Source organism: Alexandromys fortis, unplaced genomic scaffold (assembly GCF_014885135.2).
Source record: "Alexandromys fortis isolate MF-2015 unplaced genomic scaffold, M_Fortis_MF-2015_v1.1 scaffold_253, whole genome shotgun sequence".
NCBI classification, from domain to species: Eukaryota; Metazoa; Chordata; class Mammalia; order Rodentia; family Cricetidae; genus Alexandromys; species Alexandromys fortis.
The window spans coordinates 1,022,809-1,049,551 of NW_026068124.1; the positions used below are offsets into that span (position 1 = coordinate 1,022,809).

Genomic DNA, 26,743 nt, shown 5'->3' on the forward strand with positions numbered 1-26,743 from the left:
AATTTGGCCAATCCCTATAGCTTTGCATACCGTTTGTCACAGAGCCTGGGCATAGCCACACATGGAGTGTGTTGGGGGTTTGACTTCGTTTTAGGTGGTTGGTTGGCTAATTCCTTGGAGTCTGTTGTTGTTGCAGCACACTCCAACACTTGGATGGTGGTGCTGGATCCCATGGAGCCCGGGGGACCCTTTGAAGTGATGGCACAGCAGACTCTGGGGATAACGAATGCCACCCTGAGGGTTCACGATGTCTTATTTGGAGACGTCTGGCTGTGCAGTGGGCAGAGTAACATGCAGATGACTGTGTCACAGGTAATTCGGAGTCTCAGCTGACAATAAATGTTGATGATAATGGGGAGGAAGAGAGAAGAAGGAGAAGGGAAAAAGACTAACAAGGAAAAGGAAGGCTGTTTTCATTTACTAAGTGCTTATCATGCGCAGGATCTAATCCGAGTGCTTTCATACTAAATTGTTGTATTTAGCACCCTAAAGAAGTGAACTATTGATTAAATTGGAGTTATTGGTTGGCACTAATTGTGTTTATATACTCAGTTTTCTCCCTAAAGAGGTTAAAGCTTACCGCTATTCCTATCTTTATCCTCCAAACTGAGTTTCTTTTCTAGTTGATTTATCTCTTCTTGCCTTTCTTGACTATTTTTCTGTTTTTAAGAAATATTTTAAGTTTGATGTTTAGGAATCTGTACAACCAAGCCATGCTTTCCTTTCAATTCTCTCTTTGATAAAAGTATAAACTAGAGGGGCTGGAGAGATGAGTCACTGGTTAAGAGCACTGGCTGTTTTTCCAGAGGACCCAGGTTCAATTCCCAGCACCTACACATCAGCTCATAACTGTCTGTAACTCCAGTTCCAGTGGAGCCAACAGGCACACATGCAGGAAAAACACCAATGCACATAAAATGAAAATAAATCACTAAAAAAGTGGAAACTAGAGTACTTTTATATATTTTAAGCTTTTTTTTTTTTTGAGATATGATTTCTTTGTATAGCCCTGGTCCTGGCTGTCCTGGATCTAGCTCTGTCTATCAGGCTGACTTTAAACTTAGCCATTCGCCTGCCTCTGTCTCCTAAGGACTGGGATTAAAGGTTTGTGCCACCACTGCCTGGCTTGTTTATACAGCTTTTATTCTTTATAGTTTCATTATTCCCTTTAGGAAAACCTGTTGCCAAACAGTGGTATTAAAAAGGTTGACAAAGCCGGGCGATGGTGGCGCAGGCCTTTAATCCCAGCACTTGGGAGGCAGAGGCAGGTGGATCTCTGTGAGTTCGAGACCAGCCTGGTCTACAGAGCTAGTTCCAGGACAGGCTCCAAAGCCGCAGAGAAACCCTGTCTCGAAAAACCAAAAATAAATAAATAAATAAATAAATAAATAAATAAATAAATAAAAAGGTTGACAAATCTACTTCATTTTACCCATGTTTAACTCATTAAAAAATCTGACTTTTTGTATATATAGTTTTCTAATCAGTATTTTGTGAACTCTTCCTGCCTTAATTAAATATATGGAAGTATTTTAAATTGAAATGCCTATTAAGCTAAATTTGGCCTGGACCTTGTTGGCATGTTTGAATGGACACAGATGTGAGGTTTTATCCTGGTAGGAATCATGGTTTTACACAGAAGTGGAACTGCTGTCAAGTCATTAGAGGAAGCAGTGCTTTCCCTCATGTTTTAATTGTAGTTCTGTGTTTTCACAGAAAGGCATGGACCAGATCTGTTTGTATCTATATAGTAACTTTCTCAATAGCAGGCTATGCCAAGGGATCCCATCCCATTTTCTTTCAAGCTAAATCAGATCTTGATTGCTAAGCGTAAACACTTTCTTTCTGCCTGGAATTTTCTCGAGCATCTTCTGAATTAACTCTGGGCTGGGAGCTCTGAGATGGAGGGGGACAGAAAAGAGGATTCTATCTGAAACATATGTGTTCTCTCTCTCTCTCTCTCTCTCTCTCTCTCTCTCTCTCTCTCTCTCTCTCTCTCTCTCATGCACTTAGTTTGTAAGGCAGCATTTTAGGTGCGATAGTACCGAAAGCCACATTTTCCGGTCTTTTAACAGTGTGCAGAGCCTTCTCTTCTGATAGGAAGCATGCATTGCACGGCTCCCCCTTGATGCTTTTGCTCCTTTCTCTGTCCAGATTCCCAGTGCACATAAGCACACAAGCACAGGGCTGTCTCTCTCCCCTTTCCTCCCTCCATGTGCCTTTTTGAGGAGGTAAGATTCTCACTATAACCTACCCCTCTTCACATTCAAAGAAGGAAATGGCAGATTGTATGCCCATCTTGTTGTTAGGGTAAAATGGAATTTTAAAGCTGAATGTTATTTATAACACCAAGTGAGATGTTTATAAATGGAGAAAAGTCTAAATGTTCATCTGCCACCTCAGGGTAGGTCTTAAGACTCAGCTATTTCCAGTAAGCTTAGGAAAAGATGGCCAGTATCAGACAAGAAGCCCAAATTGCCCATCACTTGACAATCTCTTCTTTCTTATTTTACATATAGAGAAATTAATATATGGAAGAGAGGGATGGGCGCCACATTCCAGTAGCGGACTCTTGGAAGTATGGCGGATGGCTTATATACCATTATTACCTCAACCTTAGAACTAAACTGATACAGTAGAAGATGAAACAAAGTACTAAATCTCCAGATTCTTCTGTGTCGATGCCTAGATGTCCATCCACCACATGTGTGAGTGTGAGCACACACATACGCTTACATTTTCACACATTCACATACATACACACTTACACATATGTCTTGTTCCCCCTTGCAGGCCCCTTGCTTAGATCCTCTGAGGGAAATCGATTCTTGGCGTGTCTTCATTAATTCAAGAATGTGGTACAAAGGTTACAAAATGAACACTGGTGAGCAGCTGCTTTGATGGGGACCAGTCTGGTCCCTGGAGAGACAGCGGTGCTCTCCCTCAGCCCAGGCAGCCTTAATGACTTCAAATACCTTGGTATTCATTTACATCCTCATTTAAATACTTGGTAGGGAAATAATTATACTGAGGTGTTTGATGAGATGAAATCTGATCTCAGCAGATGGAGTAAAGCTTCCCTTTCATCAGCAGGGAAACCAAGTGTCATTTAAATGAAAATCTTCCTGAAATCTCTTTATTCCTAAATTTGCTGCCAACATCCCAGAGGAAATGCTTCCATCAAAAAGGCAGTGGTATTGGGAACGGGGACCAATTTCAGATGTGATTGTCATCAGGTACAGCAGGAATTTTCCCCACCCCCATTTTTGTTATAACACCCGGCTTTCCAGTTCTGGCAAATATGAGAAAAGATCCTTCCAGTTAATGTTTTGAATCCAGTTCCCTGGGCTGGTAACAATACAGGAGCATGCCAGCCACCCTGACTCCACTGCCCTGGCACTACCCAGGCAGACTCAGCAATGGGGTTGGAAGACAAGTAGCATGTTCTCCCATCCTGCTTCCCCAAGCTGGCGTCTCATTGCTATGAGCTGCTCGCGTTCCCAGGCAGTGTGGAAGCTAGTGTGGGCGGAGGGAATGAAAGCAGCTTCATCCACTGTTTCCATGGAAGCAACACACGATGCTTCGTGCTCAGTGCAGAGCTGAATTTCAAAGGAGGTGACTTTTTACAGGTACTTAACGCTAAAAAATAATTTCCCTGCCAGAGTACACTGTGAGCACATCAGCTTGTTTCTCTTTGCCATCCATTTTCCATTAAACCTGCCAGGTAAGCTCCAGAAGATAGATCAGAATTTCCAGTGGAATTTTCCTGTGACTGTGTGTGATGTCTGCCCTAAGTATGGAGACCTTCACAGCTGGAGCTGATACCGCCCAGGAGGCACATCAGGTTGTGGCTCCCACAGTGACCCAAGAACAATTTCCTTTGTATTTGCTTGTGTTGTTGGCTACAGCCAGTGCAGTAGTCAACTCGAAGGCGATTCTAGGGACAGCAGTTTTCAATGAGATGCCAAGGGGGCACCCTGGCTGCTTTATTCCTTTTCCTTCTTCTGGATCATGGGCTGGAAGGCCAGCTGTATTCTCTGCGGTGGCTGGGAGGGAAAGCGAAGCAGCTGCCATCTCTGTGGCTGGAGGCCAATGCAAAGTATCCTGGCCTCCTGTGCCTTGCTGTGGCAGCCTGACTCATCTGGAGAGCCTGCTCCCTGAGGCACACGGTAACTGACCTTCCTGATGATCCTGTTGGTCCTTTGTCTTGAGAGAAGCTGACTGCTCTGGGGGATAGAGAGGACTCTGGAGCAAATGCGCACACAAATACAAAAGCAAACCAAGATATTGTCCTTTGATTTTTACCATAAAGGAAATTACATCAACAGACCTGTGCTGGCTGGTTTTGTGTGTCAGCTTGACCTAAACTAGAGTCATCAGAGGAAGGAAGGAGCCTCAGCTGAGGAAATGCCTCCTTAAGATTGAGCTATAAGGCATTTCCTCGTTTAGTGATCAGTGGGGAGGGCCATCCCTGAGCTGTCGGTCCTGGGTTCTGTAAGAAGGTGAGTTATAGGAAGCAAGCCAGTAAGCAGCAACCCCCATGGCCTCTGCATCAGCTCTTGCCTCCAAGATCCTGCCTTGTTACTTCCTGACTTCCTTCAGTGATGAACAGCAATGCTGAAGTGTAAGCCTAACAAACCCTTTCCTCCTCAACTTGCTTTTTGGTCATGGTGTTTCGTCACAGCAACAGAAACCTTAATGAAAACAAAACCCCAAACAATAACCCAACAAGAGTGCAAGAGACCACGATGAAAGGAAGTAGGGTGCTCCTAAGATTTAGAGGAATGAGGCTTACCAGGCCTGATGAGTAAGTCACTCAGTACGGCACGTACAATCTTGCCCAGAATAGCACCAGACCACTGTGTCATGAGGACTCGTGGGGTGGTTTGGGACATGTGGTATCTCTGGGCAGACACGTTTCATTCTTTAGTTCCTTGGGACTCTTCTGAACCTTCCCCTGGCAGCACTTTTCAGATTACCTCTCTTGCTAGCCTTTTCCTTAGTGACTATGCCCCACCCCAGGATCAAGATGAGAGTAACCTAGGTTCCACAGTCATTTCTCTTGTGTGTTTCTTTGTAATCTTTTTCTTTATTAATGGTATATAGATTAAATAAGTCATGGTCTATGTTGTCTCCACAGACACTCCCTAAACACCATTGTTAAAAGGAGTTAATTCAGAGACTTTGTGTTATCCGGTATCAGTTACCAGAGGGAACAAGTCTTTTAGTTTCATATTAAACTATGGGCTGGGAGGTGTAGCTTGGTGGTAGAAGGATTCCCAGGCATGCCCTAAGCCCTAGATCCAGTCCTCAGAGCCATGGGGGTAGGGGGAGACAATGATGTAATACATAGTGTTCTTTAGCTGTACCCCGACACAGCTCTTCTTGTCCCGTATAGACCTGCTGTGGCAGATGCCGGGCTCCCTCGCTTATGAGTTGTGATTCATCATGGACTCCATTGATCAGAGTGGACCCAATGGTTTTTGGTCCAAACCATTACTGATTTGGTTATTCCTTTGTTCTCAGTGTATCCAAGTGTTATAAGGAGCTCAGTGGATTGCAAGAAGTGTTTACTGAGAAGCTATAAGCCAGCTTGCTGTCTCTCAGGTTAACGGACCCTCTGATCTTTCTAGATCTTTAATGCCTCGAAGGAGTTGTCTGACAGTGCTGCCTACCAGTCTGTGCGCATCTTCTCTGTCTCCCTCGTCCAGGCAGAGGAGGAACTGGAAGACCTTGATGAGGTTGACCTGTCGTGGTCCAAGCCCACTGCAGGTATGTAAGTGCTTCAGCCTGCACGTCTCTAGGGAATGGGTTAGTGACTTAAGCAGAACCTGTAACCCCTCAGTTTGGTTCTTATTATTACAGAACCATCCTTTTGTTCCTATTGGGTCTCCATCCCATCCCTGATGATCATGGTTTCACGTTTCATGTCCACCCTGAGTCTTGCCCTGGTGTTCAGGAAAGGGCTCTTGCTTTTACTTTAGAACAGTACTGATTGTTGTTCAGCATGAGGGGGGCCAGCATCTTTCTCCCTCATGGTAACCCTCTCTGTTGCCCCGCCCCCATGCTGGTGCTTGAGTACAACTTACTGATATCCTTTTAGAGTGAATTTGGATCTGCCCCAGCTTCCTCCAGAGCCTTTTTCATCAGGATTTATTCTGCCCTTTTTCTCCATTCAACACAGAGTCTTTATTTCATGTCTCTGCCTCCTCTGCTGCAGACTCTGCACTAGTCCAAGGACAGGGCAGAGAGTGTGAGAGACACATAATTCCTACTGCAAGGGTTTAGCCTTGCTCTTTCTTTTCACAAACTAAAACAGAGCCAACATCGTCTCATGACGCTCCGTCTCTTCCTGTTGCTTTACACTTTCTAGAGTCTTTGTTTTCATTCTCTTCACTGCCTTGACATGTTTCACTCTTTTTTTTTTCTTTTCTTTTTTCGAGATAGGGCTTCTCTGTGTAGCCCTGGCTGTCCTGAAACTCTGTCTATAGAACAAACTGACCTCGAGCTCCAAGATCCTCCTGCTGGCCTCTGCCTCCTGAGTGATGGATTAAAGGTGTGTACCACCATCGCCTAGCAACATGGTCCATTCTTCAGTCCTTGGTAGTCTGGATCTTATACCTCAACAATTTGTTCACCTTAATGGTACTGTTCTCGTTATAAACTCTGTGACCTCAGCGGCACTTGGCACTGTTGACCACTGCCCTTAGCCACTCCTAACCGTGTGGTAATTCTTTTCAGTTCTCCTGCCGCCAACCCCTCACCCCTGTTCTTTGCTTCCTTAATTCTACTTTCAAATGTGGTCTCCGTGTTCTTTCTAGGCCCTTTCTTTTTTACTTTGTATATGCTTTCCCTCAGAGTCTTTATTCGTTCCTCCCTTTTCAAGTATTAGTGTATTCACCAAGCTCCTGAGAGCCCATCATTTGCTAGGCACTGTTTTAAGTGCTTTGGGTAAAGCAGTGAACGACACAGGTAAAAACACCTGACCTCATGTGCTTATAATCTACTGTGAAAAAATTCAGGAACCCAATACTTAGTAAACTACATTCTGTCTGATTCTTAGGGGCAGTGGGTAATAGGACCTGTTTCCGTGCCTTAACAACCTGAGTTTGATCCCTAGGACCCAACATGATGGAAGGGTGGAACTAGCTCCCACCTCTGTCTCTGTCTCTCTGACACACACACATTCCATATAGAATGCCAGTTTTGCTATCTAGTGCCTAGAGATGATAAAATGTTTGCCGTGTAAGCCTGAATCTGGAACCCCAGTACTCATGAAAAGGCAAACGTGGCAGCATCTGTCTGTAATTCCATCACTGGGGAGGCAGACACAAGCTGATCTCTGTGGCTCACCAGCTTAGCCGAATAAGTAAGTCTCAGGTTTAGTGAGAGGCCATATCAAACAAATGAGGGAACACATTGCTGAGAGCTGCTGTGGGAATATACAGTGACAGCTGTAGCTCTCAGCAATAAATAAATAGAAACATGAATATATAAGTAAGGTGGAGGGCAGTCGAAAAAGACATCTGACATCAACTCTGGTCTCTACATAGGTACCCACACATGCTTGCACATCTTTACACACACACACACACACACACCACAAATAAATAAATTCTTGCCTATCCTATGTCCTCCTAACTTATTTTCTTCCTTCTCAATGACCTTTCTCCTCTACCTACCAGGCAGATCTATCTTAAACTGGCTACCCACAGCCACCTAACACTAGAACACACACACTTGCTCTGATTGTATCCTAGACATTAGAGACATAGGTATGAATAAGATAAGTTCCTGACTTCGGGTAACTAAAACTATAGAAAAGAAATACTCTTCTATAGCTGCGAGACACCATGACCAGGGCAACTTACCGAAGAAAACATTTAATTGAGGGCTTGATTATAGCTTCAGAGGAGAGAGAGAGAGAGAGAGAGAGAGAGAGAGAGAGAGAGAGAGAGAGAGAGAGAGAGAGAGAGAGGAGAGAGGAGAGAGGAGAGAGGAGAGAGGAGAGAGAGAAGGGGCTTGGCTTGGACTTTTGAAACCTCAAAGCCCACTCCCAGTGGCATACCTCGAACAAGGCTACATCTCCTAATCATGACTAGACAGTGGAGTCGGTGTCATCCTGACCACCGTAGAGGGAAACACTGAGCAGATTATTACAGGAAGTGACTTGATCAGGCTGTGCAGAGAGGGGAGGAAGTCAGTCTAGACCAGGCTTTTTAAGAAATATATTTTTTATTTTATGTTCATTAGTGTTTTCCCCACATATATGTCTGTATGAGGGTGTCTGAAACCCTGGAACTGGAGTTACAAACAGTTGTGAGCTGCCCTGTGGGTGCTGGCAATTGACCCCTGGTCCTCTGGAAGAGCAGCCAGTGCTCTTAACTGCTGAGCCATCTCTCTAGCCCCCAAACCAGGCTTTTTATGAACTTCATCTCATTTAGTATTTTTTCTTTGTTAACTCTGCCTTTCACTTCTCTGACTCTCTTAAGACACTGTATTGTCATTTTATTCAGCTAATCACTTGACTTACTCAGTAAGCTTTAGAGCTCTGAGCGGTTCTTTGTGGCTCATTCATTGCTGCTGTGTCTCAACCATCATGTAGCTTGGCACATAGCAGGTGCTCAATTCTAATTTGTCGGAAATTGATTTGACTTTCTGCATTTGCACTATCACTTCTTGGGTTTGAGTCCTTTGCAGTACTACGCCAGTGCCTAAGTACTGATCTGAATCAGTCTTGTCGCTGTGCGTGTTTGCGTCCTCCCTCCCCTCACCAACTTCCTCCCTGTGGAACTCAGGTGCAGCAGCTTATATTGGTTCAGGGGCAGTGTGAACAGATAAACCGGACTGGTGAAAGAGTAAAGCTGGGGATGGCCGTGTCTCCCCTTCTGCTGGATTTCTCAGCACTCCATTACATTAGGCATGGAGTTGGTCATAAAATCATCCAGAAAAAAAGAATGCATCTCATCCCTCCCTTCTGGCTGCTTGCCTTAAGTGAGTAGCCAGACAAGAGGGTGGAAAAAGGGACCTGATGGTTCTTGTGTCGCTTACCTCCTGAAGAGGGCGAAGATTCCTGAATTCCAAGGTGCCTGAGGTTCTAGGGTACCTCAAAAGCTGCTTAGAGTTTTGGTTCCCTGATTACATAAGTGCATTATTTCTGTTCAGACAGCAACACAGTTGTTTCCATTTGCCTTGATGCCAGACTGAGAGCTCTAGTTCCTCGTTATGGGAGAAAACATAAGCAACTGAAAAAAAACAAACACAAACAACCTAAAAAACTACCAAGAGAAATGGTCACTAATGAGGGGGTGGGGGAGATTCTCCATAGGGGAGCTTTGGAAGCTAAGCTTCATCATGGGCTGTATCTTGTCTCTGTCCCTCATTTTTACCTTGCTTCTGAAGGTCTTAGAAAGGAGCCCAGGGCTGGCTCCTGCCCCTGCTCTCACCTAGACTGATTGATCTCACAGCTCAGGTTTGTATTCCCTTGCTTTTCTTATGACTGTCCCTGTAATATTTCTCTGCCCAGGAAACTTGGGCCATGGAAATTTCACTTACATGTCAGCAGTGTGCTGGCTCTTTGGGCGTTACCTGTATGACACTCTGCAATATCCCATTGGACTGGTCTCCTCCAGTTGGGGTGGGACACCCATTGAAGTCTGGTCATCTAGAAGGTCACTGGAAGCCTGTGGAGTCCCTGATACATGGAATGCAAGAGTTCTTCAACCCGAGATAAAGGCCACAAAGAGGGAGTGTGAGAGTGATGGACCCCTGTGTCCTCTGAGGAGGTAAGTGTGCACTGAATGTCCACATTTGTCCTGCGTGTGTGGAGTTATCCATGTGCAGGGCACAGCTGTTGTCGTGAGCACTGTAGTCATCTGGGTACATGTCAGTAGGGGATAACGACCATTTAACTCAGTAACAGCAGTAGCTGAGTGCTTGCTGCCGTTTTCTATGGAGGGTACTGTACTAGGCTCTTACATCCCTAAAGTGTTGATACTGCTGCTGTTCCGTGGTTAAAGACACCGAGTCCCACAGAGGATCAATAAGTGGCTGTGGGCAGGACTAGTAAGTGGGCTAATCCAACCCCAACACCTGGGTTCCTCTTGGCCACTGTACAAGCTCTTGTGCCTCAAGAGTAAACAGCCAGGCAGGAAGGAATGCATAAATATGTATTTAAAATATATTAGTGTACTGAGTAAGCCTGCCTGAGAAAAGCTGGGTGGGGAGAATATCTGGGGGAGAGAAAGAACTAGTTAGTGAAAAACGAAACAAAGCCCTAAAGAATACTGTATGCAGGTGAAGGTGAACGGCATGCGCCCCACTTCTGCGAGCCCTGTTTCATCCTCTCTGGGAGGGGGGGAGCTTTGCTCTCAGTACAGTTGGGACATTTGGATACAGGCTTGCCTGGGAATGAGTGGGGTGGAGACGGTAAGTTTGGACAAAGAGAATGAATGGCCTTTGGGAGAGTAGGAGGGAAAGTCCTATCTGGCTGTGGTGGGGTTTTAAAGCCAGATCTCTGAGGAGTGGGGATGCAAACGCAAATGGCGGGGGAAAGTGGGGGTCCTCGTACAGAGCTGCCGCAAAGCTAAATGCATATATGTATTCCACAGGAAGTTTGGAACCATATCCAAAGTCAGAAAAAAAAAAAAAAAAAACAACCTTCTTTTTGACTCAGTAGTGCTGCTGCTGGGAATTTATCTTGCAAAAAGAATTAAGTATGTATGCATTTTGTTTAGCTCCATGGAAGATAATCGTGATATTACTGACAAAAGCAAAACACTTAAGCTGATCTAAGCATCTCTCTACTGAGGAATAGTTAGCTGAAATTATTGCCTGTAAATCGGCCTCCCACTCGCTTTAATGGCCGCATCTGGAAACGGGCATGGCTTCCTGTGGACTCGCACAGAACTGAGTCAGAAGAGCCCGGAGGTAGAACCCCAAGGCTTTCCCGTGCTCTCCAGTGAAACGCAACAGACTGGACTAGCCCTGTGCTGTTTCTTCTGAGGTTTGTTCAAGTGAGCCTGGGCAGGCTGACTATTGTGATCTGGTGACCCTGTTCATCTTTCCGATTCCAGGTTCTTCCGGGCTGCTTTAGTGGCTGGACCCTCAGCGCACTCTGTCCTCTGGAATGCCATGATCCATCCACTGCAAAACATGACTTTGAAAGGGGCGGTGTGGTACCAGGGTGAGCTTACCCTTTCTCCATTGTATCAGTTAGCTTTTGCAGTGTGGCCAAGGGCCCCAAGAAGTTGATGGCGTCAAAGCCCAGTGACTTTATACTTTCCTTTAGCTCTCGCTTCTCTGGCTTAACAGGGTGGTTCTCCTAGATCTGTGCTGCTTCAGCTGGTTTTGTCTGGGATCTCTTATTTGTCCTTAGCTACCTGCTAAGTTACCCGGTGGCCAGAGGGCCAAGGAAGGCCTGTCTCTCATAACCATTGACTAGGGGCTGCGTGCTGGGCGTCGTGATTCTCAGGTAGCCTGTTCTTTAGCAGATGGGCTCACAAGTATTTTTCATTTCCTTTATGGTCCCAGAGTTCCAGGAACCTAGAGAGAGCCACGCCTAGAGCCTCTGGGTACGGCAAGTGGTGACGCCATAAGAGCTTGCAGGCTACTACTTCAGGGCGTGGATGGGGAGAGGAAAAATGTAAGGCATTTTAAAAATGCACACCGAAGTCCTCTCACGATTTAGGTGATGTTTTTAGGGGAGTCCAATGCAGATTATAACAGAGACCTGTACTCATGCGTGTTTCCCGCACTCATCGACGACTGGCGCCAGACCTTCCACCGTGGCTCCCAGGGGCAGACAGGGCGCTTCTTTCCTTTTGGATTTGTCCAGGTATGTGTCAGAGGAAGGCCTGCGCTATGCAGATCTCTGTCCAGGCGTTTGCGTTCCCACGTTTGTTTTCAGTGTGTGCTAACTCCGAGCTGTATATAACCCTTAATTCATATGAATTTACTGAAGAGATGATGAAATCTTTAAACATGTTAATAAACAGCTAATATTTTTTATTCTAAAAGCACCCCAATTTCACTGGAAAACTTTCAAAGACGAAACAAATACCCAAACAAAAACAATCCCAGCTACTACCACCATCACCACCACGATCATAAAGCTAAAACTGCTGAAAATTCTAGAAAAAAAAAAGCATACTTCTGTTTGTGTACAATTGTTGTTTCTCTTCCCATCATATTGTAAGCATTTTCATGCCAATAAATCGTATTCTTCAACATGATTTGTCATGCTTACAGAATATTCAGAAATACGGATTCACTGAAACACATTGAAATGAGTTCTTAACGGACAGGCACTAGGTGGTTTCTCTTATTTTGCATTTACAAGCTGTGTTGTTTTCCTGAAAGCAGATTCCTTGTAACTTAATTATTGCCCAATGATAAATTCCCAGAAATGAAACAGCTGGGTCAGAAGATATACCCCCCCAAAGGCTTTATTCACACCCCCATTTCTTGTTAAAATTATGCAATTGTGTAAATGTGTACCCTTAGCAGTGGGTGAGAATGTGGACTGTCCTATGCTGAGCAGGGTTGTGCGTTTCCCCAGCTGGCTAAGGCTGGCTCGGCTGCCTCCCTAGACCTACTCACAAACTGCTCAACCAACCAGCCATGTTAGCTTCCCACTGTCTCCGTGACTTGCTGTTATCCCTGACACCCTCTAGAACTGGCCGTATCGCCTGCCTGTCTTCCAAGCATCATACATATCCTTGGTTTGAAGACCTAGTCGGGTCTCTGCCTGGATTTTAGGAAACTTTGTATGACTAGTGAGCGTCTGGGCTAGATGCCTTTCCCCCAGATAATGCATTTCTTAGTAATCACTTAAGCTCTTGTTTGGTTTACATGTAGTTGTATGGGTGGCTATATTTCTGGGGGTCACCTTTGTGTTTCTAGTATGTGGTTGTTTGGCACTTTTCAGATAATGGCTTGCAACACAAAATGAAAACATTGTGAGGGAAGGCTGTGCTTTCTGTCAGAGGAAGCCAGTCAGAAATATTCTGCTTTCACCCTTAGAAAAAAAGAATAAACGTTTGGGCCAAGTTCAAATGTGTTCACGACATATCTAATGCCTAGACTTTTTAGTGGAGTGGTAGTTCTGGCTTTTATGACTCGGAAATTACACAATTAAGGTATTATGAAAACGTCCAGCCGTCAGTGGCCACTGTCGTGGTTCAGTTATTACCTTGTGAGCCATAAACTCTTTGTTCTCATCACCTTCCCTCTCTTGTGCCTTTATCTTCCTTACCATACCCTTCCTGGAGAAGCCTTTTGTGTATATGTGTTTATGTGGTGTGTGCTTCTGTGTATCAGCAAGAGCCAGTCCTCGCCTTGTTTAAGACAGGGTCCTGTTAGCTCATATGCCAGGCGAACTGGTCCACAAGCTTGTGGGGGATGTTCTTGTCTCTGCTTCCCCTCTTGTTCTGGAAATACTGGACTCAGAGATGTGCGCTACTGAACCTGACTTTATATGGATTCTGTGGATTTGAACTCAGATCCATATGCTTGTGCAGCAAGGGCTTTACCCACAGATCCATCTCCGCAGCTGAGCCTGGCTTTATGTGAGTTCTGTGGATCTGAACTTAGAGCCCTTGCTTGCGTGGCGTGAAGATTTTCCTCACAGAGCCATTTTCCCAGCCACCAAACCCTGTATTTGAGAAAAGTTTTTTTTTTTTTTTTACTTTTTTTCACCTAACATGGCTGAATGATGATTTTCAGTTCTCTGTTACTGTTTCTCAGCTCGTGTACTTGGTTGTTTGAAGGTGACTCTCTAATTCAGATGAAAAATATGCACTGGATACTTATAAACATGGCATCTGGTCTTCTTAAATTTTAGTCTATAAAATTACCCTTTAACCTTAACTTTATCACTAACAAAAAACATGCCGATTACTTATAATATTATCTTATGTATTTATGTAAGGATGTGAATTCAAAGGGAAGTCCTGAATGTGACAGCCCAGCCCAGTGCTGGGCTGGAGTTAGCATCTGGGGCTCCAGCCACCCCCCACTTCCCGCAGTGACACTCCTTGCCCTGTGTGATGTTGAGCAACTTGTCAAGCGTCTTTCTTATTTTAAGTAGTGCGTAACTTAATCTGTATGAAAACATGCTGCATGTTAGCATTTATTATTTTTGCAGAGCTGGTGGGGTATTCTAGTTAACGGTAGAAGGGTGGCTGGAAGCACGAGAGAAAGAAGATCCAGAGGCTGGGTTTTAAAAGGGGCCTTGGAGGAAGAGATTGAAAACTTCCCGGTTATGTGTAACATCTTCTGAATGTGGCTAGTTTTGTGGGGTTTTTGTTTTACGGTTATATGTCTTCGTTAGCCTCTGTATTTGTAAGAAGCACCACGGGAGACTGAACCACACTTGATTGTACTTCAGATTAGGAAAAACACAAGCGTTTCATTTGGGTGTGGAGTATGCTGGTGCCCCCAAGTGGCCGGCGTGCGGTAGTGCCGCCCGTGAAAGGACAACTGAAGGAATTCCCAGCAGACTGCCATTTTGAGGAAAGGCCTTTGGCTGGAGGGGCTGATGTAGCCGGTCTGCCTGTTGAGCTTAAGGCTGCTTCCAGTGGCTTTGATGCTTTGTTTCCATTATGACTCTGCCTGGTGAATATGGTTCCATTTACAGTCCTTGCCTTGATAGAAGATGGAGGACTAGTTGGTGTGTGTGTGTGTGTGTGTGTGTGTGTGTGTGTGTGTGTTCACATTTGTATGGGGACATGTGCATGTACAGGCATGTGGGAGGCGCGAGGATAACTTTTGGTATGGTTCCTTATGTGCTGTTCATCGTTTGTTGAGATGAAGTCTCTCTCAGCCTGGACCCTGTGTGTGCTTCCGCAGTGCCGGGCTTGTGTTTTCTGGTGATCAAACTTTCCATGCAGGCCCTTGATTGGCTGGACTGTCTCCCCAGCCTTATTCTTTTCTTTTTGATGAGATTCTGCTGTGAAGCAAGGTTTGTAGTTTCCTATGTTAAACCAGGTTTGCAGAACAGGATCCTAACAAGAAAACTGGAATGTTCCTTTGCTTCTGTGCCACAGTCAGGGCTCTCGTCACTGCTTTAACCTTTCTTTGTTTTCCTGATGTTGCACATATCGCTCAAGAATCAGGAAATATCCTTAAAGTGTCATCTGGGCATGTGTGTAGAGGGTGCCAGGTTTTTTTTCTGGGCAGCGTGATGAGTAAGGCTGGGTAGAACGCTCTGTAGAATGGAGCTTCTCTAGTGGGGTCAGGCATTTCGAAATAGAGTCAGATGACAATTTGGGTGCTGTCCAGACTGTGTCTTGACTTCTTGTTAGATCATGGTTGTGAAAAGAGAGAGTAGACTGATGCCTTTCATTGGCTGGAACCAGGGCTGAGAATGAGATGCTGTCTAAATCATCAGAAAATAAACTCAGAAGGAAAAACCCAGCAGGAACACACTAAGGCACCCTCTTCCTTTTTATGTGATCTTCTATTACTGTGTGGTAGTAATATGTAATGGTAGATTTCATTAGGAGGTTTTCTTCGTGTTCACAAGCAATTTCGTTATATTCACCCCATTGCTTTCTCTTGTCCCCCTCCCTTTCCTCTTTCCAAGCAGCTCCCATTCTACTTTCATGTGGTGTGTGTGTGTGTGTGTGTGTGTGTGTGTGTGTGTGTTCCAGTGTAGGATCATGGGTGAAGGTTTATTTGCAGGAGCACGGGCACCTTACCAGTAGCTCCATCACTGGAGGAATGTCTCTACCTCTCTCCTCAACCTTTAGCTGTATACAAATCCTCAGAGAGGGGTTAGGTGTGGGAGCTCCACCTGCCCCTCCCCTTCTCATGACAGTGTTGACAAGCTCAGTCTTGTATAGATCTTGTGCAGCTAATCACAGCTGTTGTGAGTTCGAGTATACTAGCCATGGTATATCTAGAAGTTAGAGGCCCATATCTTTAAAGTTCTACCCTTCCTTGACTCTTAAATTCTTTTCTCCCCTTCTCCCTCAAAGCACCTTGAACTTGGGAGGGATTGGCATGGGCATTGGATTCATGGCTGGGCATTCACCAGTCATTTGTTCTCAGCACTTTGATTAGTAAACCATCTCTCAGGAGCCCCTGTTCTTTGCAGGGCCGGGGGCATATTAGCATGAATTAGTTAATCTTATTTACTGCTCACTGTGTAGGGTCTAGAGTGCTTCTCTCTTACCCCGACTGCTCCTTCACTAGCTAAGGACTCTCCCTTGACTTACCATCTCTTATCAAAAGCCTTTCTTCTTGTTTCTACGCTGACTCTTCCTCTTCAGGCTATTCTCAATGTATCAGTCAGGGTTTCAGTGTCCCCCCCCCCCACCTTGACTTGCAACTAATACCAGAAGGCCATGTATGCTCTGCTCCCACCACCCTTGACCTCACTTCCTATGCTCTCTGCCTGTTCCATCTGAGCCATACTGGTTGCCTGATTTTTTTCCTTAAGTACACTAGGCGTACTTTGACTTTAATTCCTGACACTTTCTTTTTCTCCTGCCTGCAAAGTATTTTCTCTACTCTATTTTCTCTTGCTGCATAATACTATATTTAGCAGCTTAAAACCATCCAACATATATTTATTTATTATCTCGCAGTTCTCGTATGCTGTGCGCCTGGCACAGGTGGCCTAGCTGGATGCTGGTGTCAGGCAGAGCTGGAGGGAGTCTCCTCTGAGACTCGGGGTTCTCGTCTAAGCTCCCACAATTGTTGGCAAAATTAATTTCCTTGAAGCTTCTCTAGGACTGTGGCAGTCAGATTCCTGAAAGGCAGCAGGGGCCAGTCCGTGACTCCAGACCTTCTCTGAAAGGGCACCCCTGACTGGTCAGGCTCACCAAGATTCCTTCCCTTTTGATCTTGAAGTCAACATTACATCTACAAATGCGTTCTTTGCCATGTGATGGGATGTAATCCTAGGGATAGCATCCCATTACCATAGTATGTTGGTTAGGAGCAAGCTACCCCCACACAAAGGTATAGTTTCATATAAGGATGTGGGTTAGTGTGTGTCATCTTAGAATTCTCCCTAACATGCTTTGATACCCACATAGCTTGCTTTCTTATGCTGTTGTCTTTGTTCAGCCCCAGAACTCTCTCTTTTCATATTATATATGAATTCATATTATATATTATTATTTTCTTGGTGACAAAGTGAGTTACCCTATTTTGTTTGTTTGTCATGTCTGTCCCCTGGAATGTATCTTGTAAAAATATTGCCACTCTGAGTTTTGTTCCCTACTCCATCTTCTTGGTGAGGTTGTTGCCTGAGTCAAGTAAGCACTCACTGAGAGAATGAATGAGCGGACTGCCTGACACTACACCAGGGTTATTCTTCACAGGTTCTTTCTGGAACGGTGTTTTCTACAGGTACTAGTTGTCTTTGGTGAATTGCTCTAGAGCCCAAGCAGATGATCCAAATGTTACTGATTCTAAGCTACACACTTAGTGTTTTCTCTTGGGCTCTGTGTCTGGTTGGCTACCTGGTCCTGTTGGTTTGTTTCATTTCTGAGCATCCCATTCCCACTGTTACCCTTCTAGATAGGTCTGATTTCTGTGTGTCTGTCTGTCTGTCTGTCTGTCTGTCTAGAAATATTAAGCTTTGTGCCAGCATAATGAGTACCTGAGAGAAGTCAACATAAAAGGAAGAAAGGCTTATTTTGGTCAGAGATTCCAGTTTGTATCCAGTTGGCCTTGTTGTCACCATGTGGGATCAAGTGTGTCAGAGAAGCCTGTTCATGTTATGGTACCTGGAGGAAGGGGTTGAGGAAAGAGACTGGTATTTTAAGATCCACTCTGAAATCAACTTCGCAGTGACCTGTCTTCCTTTTACTAGGCCCCATCTCTTAGAGATTCTCCCACCTAACCAGCAGCACTCACTGGGACCAGTTCTTGAATGTGTGCACTTTTGTGGACATTCATCTTCGGAGGTGGTCATAACTCACGGCCTGCCAGTTTCCCAGTCCAGTCGCCATGCTAGCTTTACAACTTCCTTTACTCTGTCGACAGTTTCGATGGTACTCAGTGAACTGAAATTCTTTTAAGGCTGACCATTTTCCAGTTTTCAGTTTAGAGGATTTGAGCTATGGTGCTGTGTAGCTACCCCGTCCGGAGTGGCTGTCATTGTTTACAGAATCAAATAGGAACCATGTTCCCACCTTGGCCAACTGTCTTTCCAACCTTGTGTTTCAATCACAAATCCATGCAGGTGGTCTGCACCCCGCTCGGAACAACAATTCTTCTTCATCTAAGCAGGGCTCCTCAGACAACTTTTTTGGCTTTCTGCTTTTTTTTTTAAACTCCTAAATATATTGAGTCCTTGCACAAGAATAATCCTTATCTGTTTGAAATGTATGCTCAAATTGCTGTAGCACCAGTTAGCTTTCAATCTATACTATTGTATGTGGCTGCATATTACTTTTAGTTTGTCACGCTCTGGTCTATCCCTCCAACAAGGCTGAAAAGTACTTGTACTAGGTAGCTACAACTTTGTCACAAACCGCTTCCAAACCCCATGGCTCAGAACAGTCTTTATGTTATAGATCTCATACCCAAGGAACCTGGGGCTTCAGTGATCTTGGCTAACTAAGCCCCTCTGGGCTCTTCAGAGCTGTGCGGCTTAGCAAGGGCTCAGCTCCAGTTGAAGCAGTGCTGGACTTCTTAGATGCACAGCTCCATTCCACAGCTCTCATTCTTCTCTAGAGAGCAGTAGGCTAGCCACCCCACATCCCTCTCTCAGCGATGCCAGAAGTACAGACTAGGCAAGACACCTAGGCTGGCACACATTAATCTCAGCTTCCAAGGTCAAAGCAAACTTCATGACTGACCTCAGAGTCAATGGGTGGAGGAATATACTGCTTCTTATAATAGGAATATACTGCATTTATAATAATAACTGCAAAGTCACATTCAAGAGGTGTGGATGTGAGGAGGAGTGAAGACTCGCCATGTACAGGGTGGAGTCTCCTTTGCTTCTCTGTGGTGCCAGCCCTGTGCTGCATGCTCATCTATCAGCTCCCTGTGGCAGTGTAACAAATTACCCCGGATACGTAGCTAAAAGCATTACTGTTATCTACTCATATTGCACGGCTGGTGAGACTGAGCTAGGTAACGTTTGTTCATCTCTGTCCTAGATATTGTTAGTGAGACTTGCTAGTGTGGCCATAATCTGACTGCAGCATCTAGAATTCACATGACTGGCCCTTCAGCTGCTGTTTTTAGCTGTCTCCATATTACGTCCCAAACCTTCTCTATTTACAGTTTCTCCAGCAGAGTAGCTGGATATTTTTTGTTCTTTCATGGCTAATGCATGATTTTAAGAACACGAAGCTACAAGCAAAGGCCTCTGGACATAGATTCAGAAGCTGCATACAAATTCTGGCTCATTTTATTGATCAGCAAACCACAGGGTGAGCCTAAATTGAGTAGAAAAAAGAATGAGACTTATAATACATTGTAAAAAGTCACATGGCGGTTGGAGACTATGCTGTCCATCCCCGGAAACACCCTCAACAATATAAGATGCTCAGAAAATACTTGAATAAATGTTTGGACAAAACAGTGGAGCAGAAGCAAAGTATCAGTGAGAAGCATCCAGGAGTCAAATACAGTAAAAATGACAGCATCTTTCTTTTCTAGCTGTCTTCATACACCTTGATGAACACATCAGATTATGGATTTCCTGAGATTCGCTGGCATCAAACAGCAGACTTTGGCTTTGTCCCCAACCTGAAGATGCCCAATACTTTCATGGCTGTTGCTATGGATCTCTGTGATCGGGACTCACCTTTTGGCAGGTATGCTTCCCTCTTCAACTTTGCTTTACCAGTAAATATTCTTGCCTGTTGTCTTTCAATGTGATGTTCACTTGTAGTGGGATGGATTGGACTCTGGGTTGGAGCTTAGATGTACTACGTATCAATCATCTATGCTGGGATGTGCTGCAGAATCCAAACCAAATCACACCTCCCCCAGTACAGAAACTCTGACCAATAAACCAACCAAGACCCCCTTGGCACCTACCTCAGGGCTTTGATGCCACAGGAGCTTATGTCATACTCACACTCAGTCAAGCAGGTCAATAGAGACTTTGCTCATTACAGTCGTTCACAGATCCACAGCAAAAGTCTCCAAAGATCTGGGCCATAGCTTAGGAGTAGAGTGCTTATCTAATGTGTCCTAAGCTCTTGGTTCAAGCCCTAGTATCATCCCTAAAGAGATGACTCTCCAAGCTTATCTTCCTCCCGTCATTATTTTTAAGTCTTATATTGGGAAGTAAGTGCCATCATCTGGAAGCCACGTGTATTAGTGAAGGTTCCTATTGCTGTTACAAACACAAGGATCAAACTACTTAAAAAGGGAAGGATTTATTTCAGCATACAGTTCCACATTACAGTACAACATCAGAGGGAGTTAGGGTAGAAACTGAAGCAGGGCAGGAACCTGAAGGCCAGAGCTGATCAGAGGCCATGTTGGAATGTGCTGCTTATTGGCTTGCTCTGCCTGCTTTCTTCTAGAACCCAGGACCACCAGGCCAGGATGGCATCACCCACAATGGGCTGGGCCTCCCACATCAATTATAAACCAAGAAAGTGCACCCCCTCTTCCCCACAGGCCAGTCTGGCAGGGGCATTTTCTCAACTGGGGTTCCCTCTTCTCAAATGACTCTGGCTGGTGTCCAGACAACTTAAAACGTACTACACAACTGAATCACTAAACTAAATCATGGATATAATCACCTTCGGTGAGAATAGGCTGTGGAATTGTGGTATGGACTCAGGGAAGGCTGAAATTTTTGTTGTCAGCACCAATGAATATTGCATACTAGCTGTAGGATATAGTATTCCAAATATGAAATGGAGCCTGATATATGACCTTTAGGTTACAGAAGGAACTTGATCATATTTATTGAAGGAATAAATAAAAGGCAGACAGACCTGAATGATGAACATCTGGTCAGAGGAGGGATGGCTTTTAGTGGTAGGCAGTTGATGTTAGCTGTCCTAGGCTTGGGTTATTGCAGCTCATCCCAGCATAGACGGTGGATACATAGTGTACCTAAGCTGCAACCAACAGTCCAGTCCATTCCCTTACACTTCACCCTTCTCTCTCCTTTTCTTCCTCCTCGCCCTCAGTTGCTGAAGGTTCTAAACCCAACCATCTCTCATTATCGCTCACTGATCTGAAGATCACTAGCCACTGATTATTGATTTCAGCTAATTTTAGTCTTTCCTCTTTTCTTTTTCCTCCTCTTTCTTTGCCCCTTCTTTCCCTCTTCTTTTCCATTTTTTTTTTCTTTAGCATTTTGAGACAGACTCTCACTGAGTTGACCAGACTGGCCCTGAACGTGTGATCTTTCTGCCTCTGCCTCCTAAGTGCTGCTGCTCGTACAGGCATGTGCTACCATACCTGGAAATCCTTTCCTTCCTTTCTTCCCTCTTCTTTAAAAAAATATTTTAGAGACCAGAGACATGCCTCAGTGGTTAGGGACACTTGCCACTCTTCCAGAGGTCCCCAGTTTGGTTTCCAGAACCCATATGGTGGCTCACAACTCTCTATTACTCCAGGTCTAGAGGATGTGACACTCTCTTCTGGCCCCCACGGGCACCAGGTGTGTACGTGATGCAGACATACATGCAGGCAAAACATACGTACACATAAAATAAAAATAAATGCACCTTTGAAGAATTGTTACTTTATCCCTACTTAAGTGCTTTGAATACTCTGCCTTATAACATGTAGTTATTGGTGCGCTCAGTCCCATCATCCTCCATGTGTTCTTACACTGCAGCATCCACCCTCGAGATAAACAGACTGTGGCCTACCGACTGCACTTGGGGGCTCGAGCTGTGGCTTATGGTGAGAAAAATTTGACCTTTCAAGGGCCACTACCTAAGAAGATAGAACTCTTGGCTCACAACGGGCTGCTCAACCTCACATATGACCAGGAAATCAAGGTGCATAGGCAAGATAACAAGACATTCGAGGTGAGAATAGCAGGGGAGAATGAGGATGGGTTTATGTCTGTGGTAGTGGGGAGTCTTTCCCCCACCGGGGCCCTTATCCATCACTGCAGTGTGATGTCGGAACAGCTGCTGGGTGGCTGGGGTGGTGGTGAGCTCATCTCAGAGGGACAAACGCACAACTATTGATCCATTAGTTTGGACACAAGTTTGATACAGCAACCAAGGGAGGGAAAATCAGCCCCTAATAAACCATATCACTTTCCTATTTCCTTTCTCAGGCAGCCACCTTTGCTCAGAGAAGGGCCTTATTCAGACTTTATCTGTTAAATGATCATTGCTCTAAAAGAATCCCCTAAACCTTAGCTGTCTTTTTTGTTGCACTGTGCTAAAATCTGAATTTCTCAGAGTTTAGCATCTGTTTTGAAAAACTTAAGCTGCATGATTCCCAGCTTGGTATGAACTAACATAGTCAGTCTGACCACTGATTGAAGAGGTGAATTAGAATCTCTTGTAGTTGAGGGAAGAGGCTTTCCTAGATGCCTCGTCTTTGGGAAACCTGAGGACACCAGGCTCGGAGCTGAGGTGTGAAAAGAGGGCGGGGTAGGAGATGATAATCGTGACAGGTGACCTTTGGCAGGAGGTTAGAGCTGGAGCTTCCGGGGGTCCACGTGCCTCAGAGGCCTGGTCAGTGTCCGTCCTCTGCTAATTTCCACGCGGGCTTGAGGTGAATTTAGAGATTGTCAAGAAAGCTCTGCACTCTCCCATTGTTAGCTGGTGGTTTGCCTTTCATCTGGCCCTGGAACCAACTGTGGTTGGCATTAGGGCAGAATTTAACCTTTAGGTTCCGGATAATTTGTCTTCTCTGGATTGCTTTCTAATGCCCAAGGTTCAGCAGCCATGGTGGCTCTGTGTCCCGTCTTACTGCATCCTCCTCTGGGAGTGCCAGAGAGCCACAGCTGGGTTGCTAGCTCACTCACATTCTGGCTTTAACATCTGGAGGGAGACATCAGCTGGACAATGCTTGGGGGTCCAGTCTCTGAATGTTCCTTGTCTTCCCAGAAAGTTAATATTTTTCAATGGGTTTTAATTACTTAATCACTTGAACATTAAAATTTCTTTTTGGTGCTGAGATCAAACCCAGGGCCTTGTACATGCTAGGCATAGGTGCTTTCACCAAGCTATAACTTTAGCCTACATGAACACTTACTATTAACCCGTGACTCCATCACCAGACCCATCGAACTGATCTCTGGCTCAGAGTGGCTTATTTCCCCTCCTTTCTAGTATGTCTGAAAGAGTGGGTCTTTGTTTTTTTTTAATTTTTAGGGGGGGGATACACCCCTCTAACTTGCCTGGCCATTCTGTGTTTCTCTTATTAGATCTCCTGTTGCAGTGACCATCAGTGCAAATGGCTTCCAGCTCCTATGAACACGTTCTCCACCCAGACCCTGATCTTGGGTATCAATGCTTGTCTTGGTACCGTGGTTGCTGTTCGCTATGCCTGGACCACATGGCCCTGTGAATATAAGCAGTGTGCCATTTACCACCCTAGCAGTACCTTGCCAGCTCCCCCCTTCACTGCTCATATTACACAGTAGGTTCCTGGACTTAGGGCAGGGCTGTCAAAGAACATTTGACACCTCTTAAATACAAGGATATTTAGGAGTCTAAATGACGACAGCTATGGCTTTTAAGGGCAATTATCAGAAGTATCACTGAATAGCTCCCAGCTACCATATGGCTCTTCCCATATTCAGAGGTGAGCATTGACCAACAGAAACTTGAAAATACTTATCTTTGTCTTCTGGGCTGATCTAATTCTTAACTGCAACATTGGGCCTTACCACCACCTACTTCCCTGATATAGGGAGTGAAATGCCCATTTCTGCCCCTTCATCCAAAACTGAGAACCCTCAGGCATGTGAGAGATGTTGAAGGCCACAGAGACTGGTGCTTTGCGTGTTCTTTCCAAACCCCTGAAAATGGCTGGGGATGCTAAGAAGTTCCCATATGTGGAACAGCTGTCTTTTGTGAAGTGTTACTACCTCATGACTAATCTTTCAGGTAACCTTAGACCATGTATTTGCATCCTCATTAAACTCCCAAAACTGTCAGTATTCAGCACAAATCTTATTCTAAAATGAATCTTTGAGACATATCAGTCCTATGTTTAGGCATAGTGGCAGGTGCTAAGGACAGGCCTTAAGGAATAAAGAGAGAAAGCCCAAAGGGTGGAGAAATCACAGGCATAGGGACACATGAAGGTAGATGTACTTGGGGCAAATAAGTCTCAGGTCCCTGAGAGCTAGAAGTTGACTAAGGCTAATCCCTGTTGAAATAAGAGGAGCGGCGGGGCTGCGTCCCCAACACCCCAGCCGATTGGCTAGCTCATGCCCGAAATAACAACACACAAACTGTATTCATTTAAAGAACTGCTTGGCCCATGAACTCTAGCCCTTACAGGCTAATTCTCGCACCTGGACTAGCCCATTTCTAATAATGTGTGTAAGCACCCCAAGGTGCGCTTACCGGGAAGATTCTAGCCTCCGTCCATCCTGGTGTCTCTGCTCCAGAGAGCAGAGCTGTTGGGTCTCTCTCGGAGCAGAGCAGAGTCTGATCTCACTTCCTCTTCTGCCCAGAATTCTATTCTGTTTACTCCTCCCATCTATGTTCTAAGCTGAGGCCAAGCAGTTGGTTTATTATAACTTAACCAATGAAATCAACAGACTGATATATGACACTCCCACATCAAATCCCCATTGAAGAAAGAGTTTAGGTGAAAGAAAAGCCCCATGATAAGAATGAGCGCAGGCAAGGCAAAGGTGATGGTGCAGTCTGCCAGCTGATTAGAGACAGCTGGCAGCTCTGACAATTGCATCTAGTAGACATTGGTAATAAATCAAGCGTGCTGTGCACACCTTTAATCCCAGCACTTGGGAGGCAGAGATAGGTGGATCTCTTGAGTTCAAGGCCAGTTGGTTACAGAGTAATTTCCAGAACAGCCAGAATTATCTAGAGAAACACTCTCTTGAATCCCCCCCAAAGAAATTGGAAATAAAAGTATTATAACTAGTGATATATCTATATATTCAGTCAGATTGTTAGCAAGAGATTTAGTGTCCTTGAAGCATCGAAAGGAGTGTCACCTGCACGTAGCTCTTTTGTTTGGTGTGAGAAGTGGGAACTGAAGCAGTGAGCATTTCTTATTATTCTGTGGGGCTCTGGTGTTACTAGAAGCAGCAAGAAGTGTCAGGAGTTTATTTGGTTAAAAACAAAACAAAACAAAAAACCAAACTATATATTCTGCAAGGGCCCTTGACTTGTATGGATTTCTAGCCTGCATTTAATTCCTAATGCTCACACGCTGACCTCTCTGCATCTGGCCATATGAGAACATAAGCCCAGTAACCATCAGTTCTCAAGAAAAAGTCAAATCTACCTGCCCGGCCCTCTGCCAAACCCTGGTGTTAATCCCACCAAACAAGAGTAAGGACCGTTACCCGAATTCTTTGGTCAAATTATTCAAGCTTTATTTTCTGTGAGGCAGAGCTATCTCCCTAAAGTGGGGGTTTAAAGAAAATAGCATCAAACACAGGGAAGGGTTTATAAAGTTCAAAAACTGCAAGACTACATGGTTTTCCAGGATTGGGGGATTTCCAGAGGAATGTTGGTTACATAGGAATTTAGCTGAACATTTCAAAAATTATTTGGTAGAACATCTTATCAGGGTACATTCAAGGTGTGAGTCAAACTCCATAGAGTAGGGAGCATGTCAAATTCCAGAAACAGGTTAAAGCACGGTCAAGCTTGAATTCTGCAGCAAACAAACTTATTCTTATAAACTTATTCTTACCTTGTAACAAAATGGCTTCCATACTTAAAATGAAGTTGGGCTGGTTCATCACTGGTACACATGCTTATGTTGTTCTAATGTGGAGGCTGCCAGGAACCCCGAGCCCAGTGTCCTTTAACACCCAATAATTGGTACATACAGTGCAAACTTTGTTTCAGGTAAATCATGTGGCAATGAAGTGATTATGAATAAAATTTTAGTATTTGAAGTTTCAAACATTGTGTGCAGATTGTTTATTTCCCCAAATGGAAATAATGTACAACTGTTTGAAAATTAATCATTTTCAATCATTTGGGTTAAAGGAGAGTGTAAAAACCAGTCCTGAATCATCACTCAAGGAGAAACACTGCTGTGCTGACTTTCGCCTGGCTTGTATTATATTTCATATGATATATATATGTAAATATGTATACACACTATAGTTGAAGCCAACCTTTCCATGTCTCATATGTTTTAGTGGGATGTGACCTTGAAAAGATTTAGGTATTGACTCAAAGTTAAAGTTTTTTTTTTGGGGGGGGCGGGAAGGACAGGGTCTCACTATACAGCTCTGGCTGTCCTGGAACTATGTAAACCAGGCTGGCCTTGAACTCAAGAGATCTGCCCACCTCTACCTCTGAAGTGCTAGGATTAAAGGCATGAGCCACTGCACCCAGTAATTCCTTAAATGCATGCAGCTAGAGGATTAAGGTTTGTAGTTCAAAAGTTGTGAATTTATGCTAATCCACCAAATTGTAAAAAATGTTGAGGTAGGATCTTACTTTTAGTCTTGGCTTGTTTTGAACTCACAAATCTGCCTACTTTTCCATGTTAAGATTAACAGTGTGTACCACCATGTTTGACTTAAAATGAAGCTTTAGTTTGTCTTTATTCAGGTTGTAATTACAATGGGCTGATACTTTTTTTTTATTTTATTGAGAATAAGAAAAAAAAA

At 44.5% G+C, this 26,743-nt stretch overlaps 1 protein-coding gene across 1 annotated transcript in view; it reads left to right on the forward strand.

Annotated features, from left to right (window-relative positions):
• Window positions 1-24,070, forward strand: part of Siae (sialic acid acetylesterase) — a 34,073-nt gene extending 10,003 nt beyond the window's left edge. Inside the window, exons 3-10 of the mRNA XM_050125669.1 lie at window positions 137-312; window positions 5,634-5,772; window positions 9,527-9,785; window positions 11,076-11,185; window positions 11,703-11,836; window positions 19,630-19,787; window positions 21,782-21,977; window positions 23,336-24,070. Of these exons, the coding sequence (XP_049981626.1) occupies window positions 137-312; window positions 5,634-5,772; window positions 9,527-9,785; window positions 11,076-11,185; window positions 11,703-11,836; window positions 19,630-19,787; window positions 21,782-21,977; window positions 23,336-23,554 (1,391 nt within the window). The 3' untranslated portion in view covers window positions 23,555-24,070. The remainder of the gene's footprint in view (window positions 1-136; window positions 313-5,633; window positions 5,773-9,526; window positions 9,786-11,075; window positions 11,186-11,702; window positions 11,837-19,629; window positions 19,788-21,781; window positions 21,978-23,335) is intronic.
• Window positions 24,071-26,743: the final 2,673 nt, after the last annotated feature.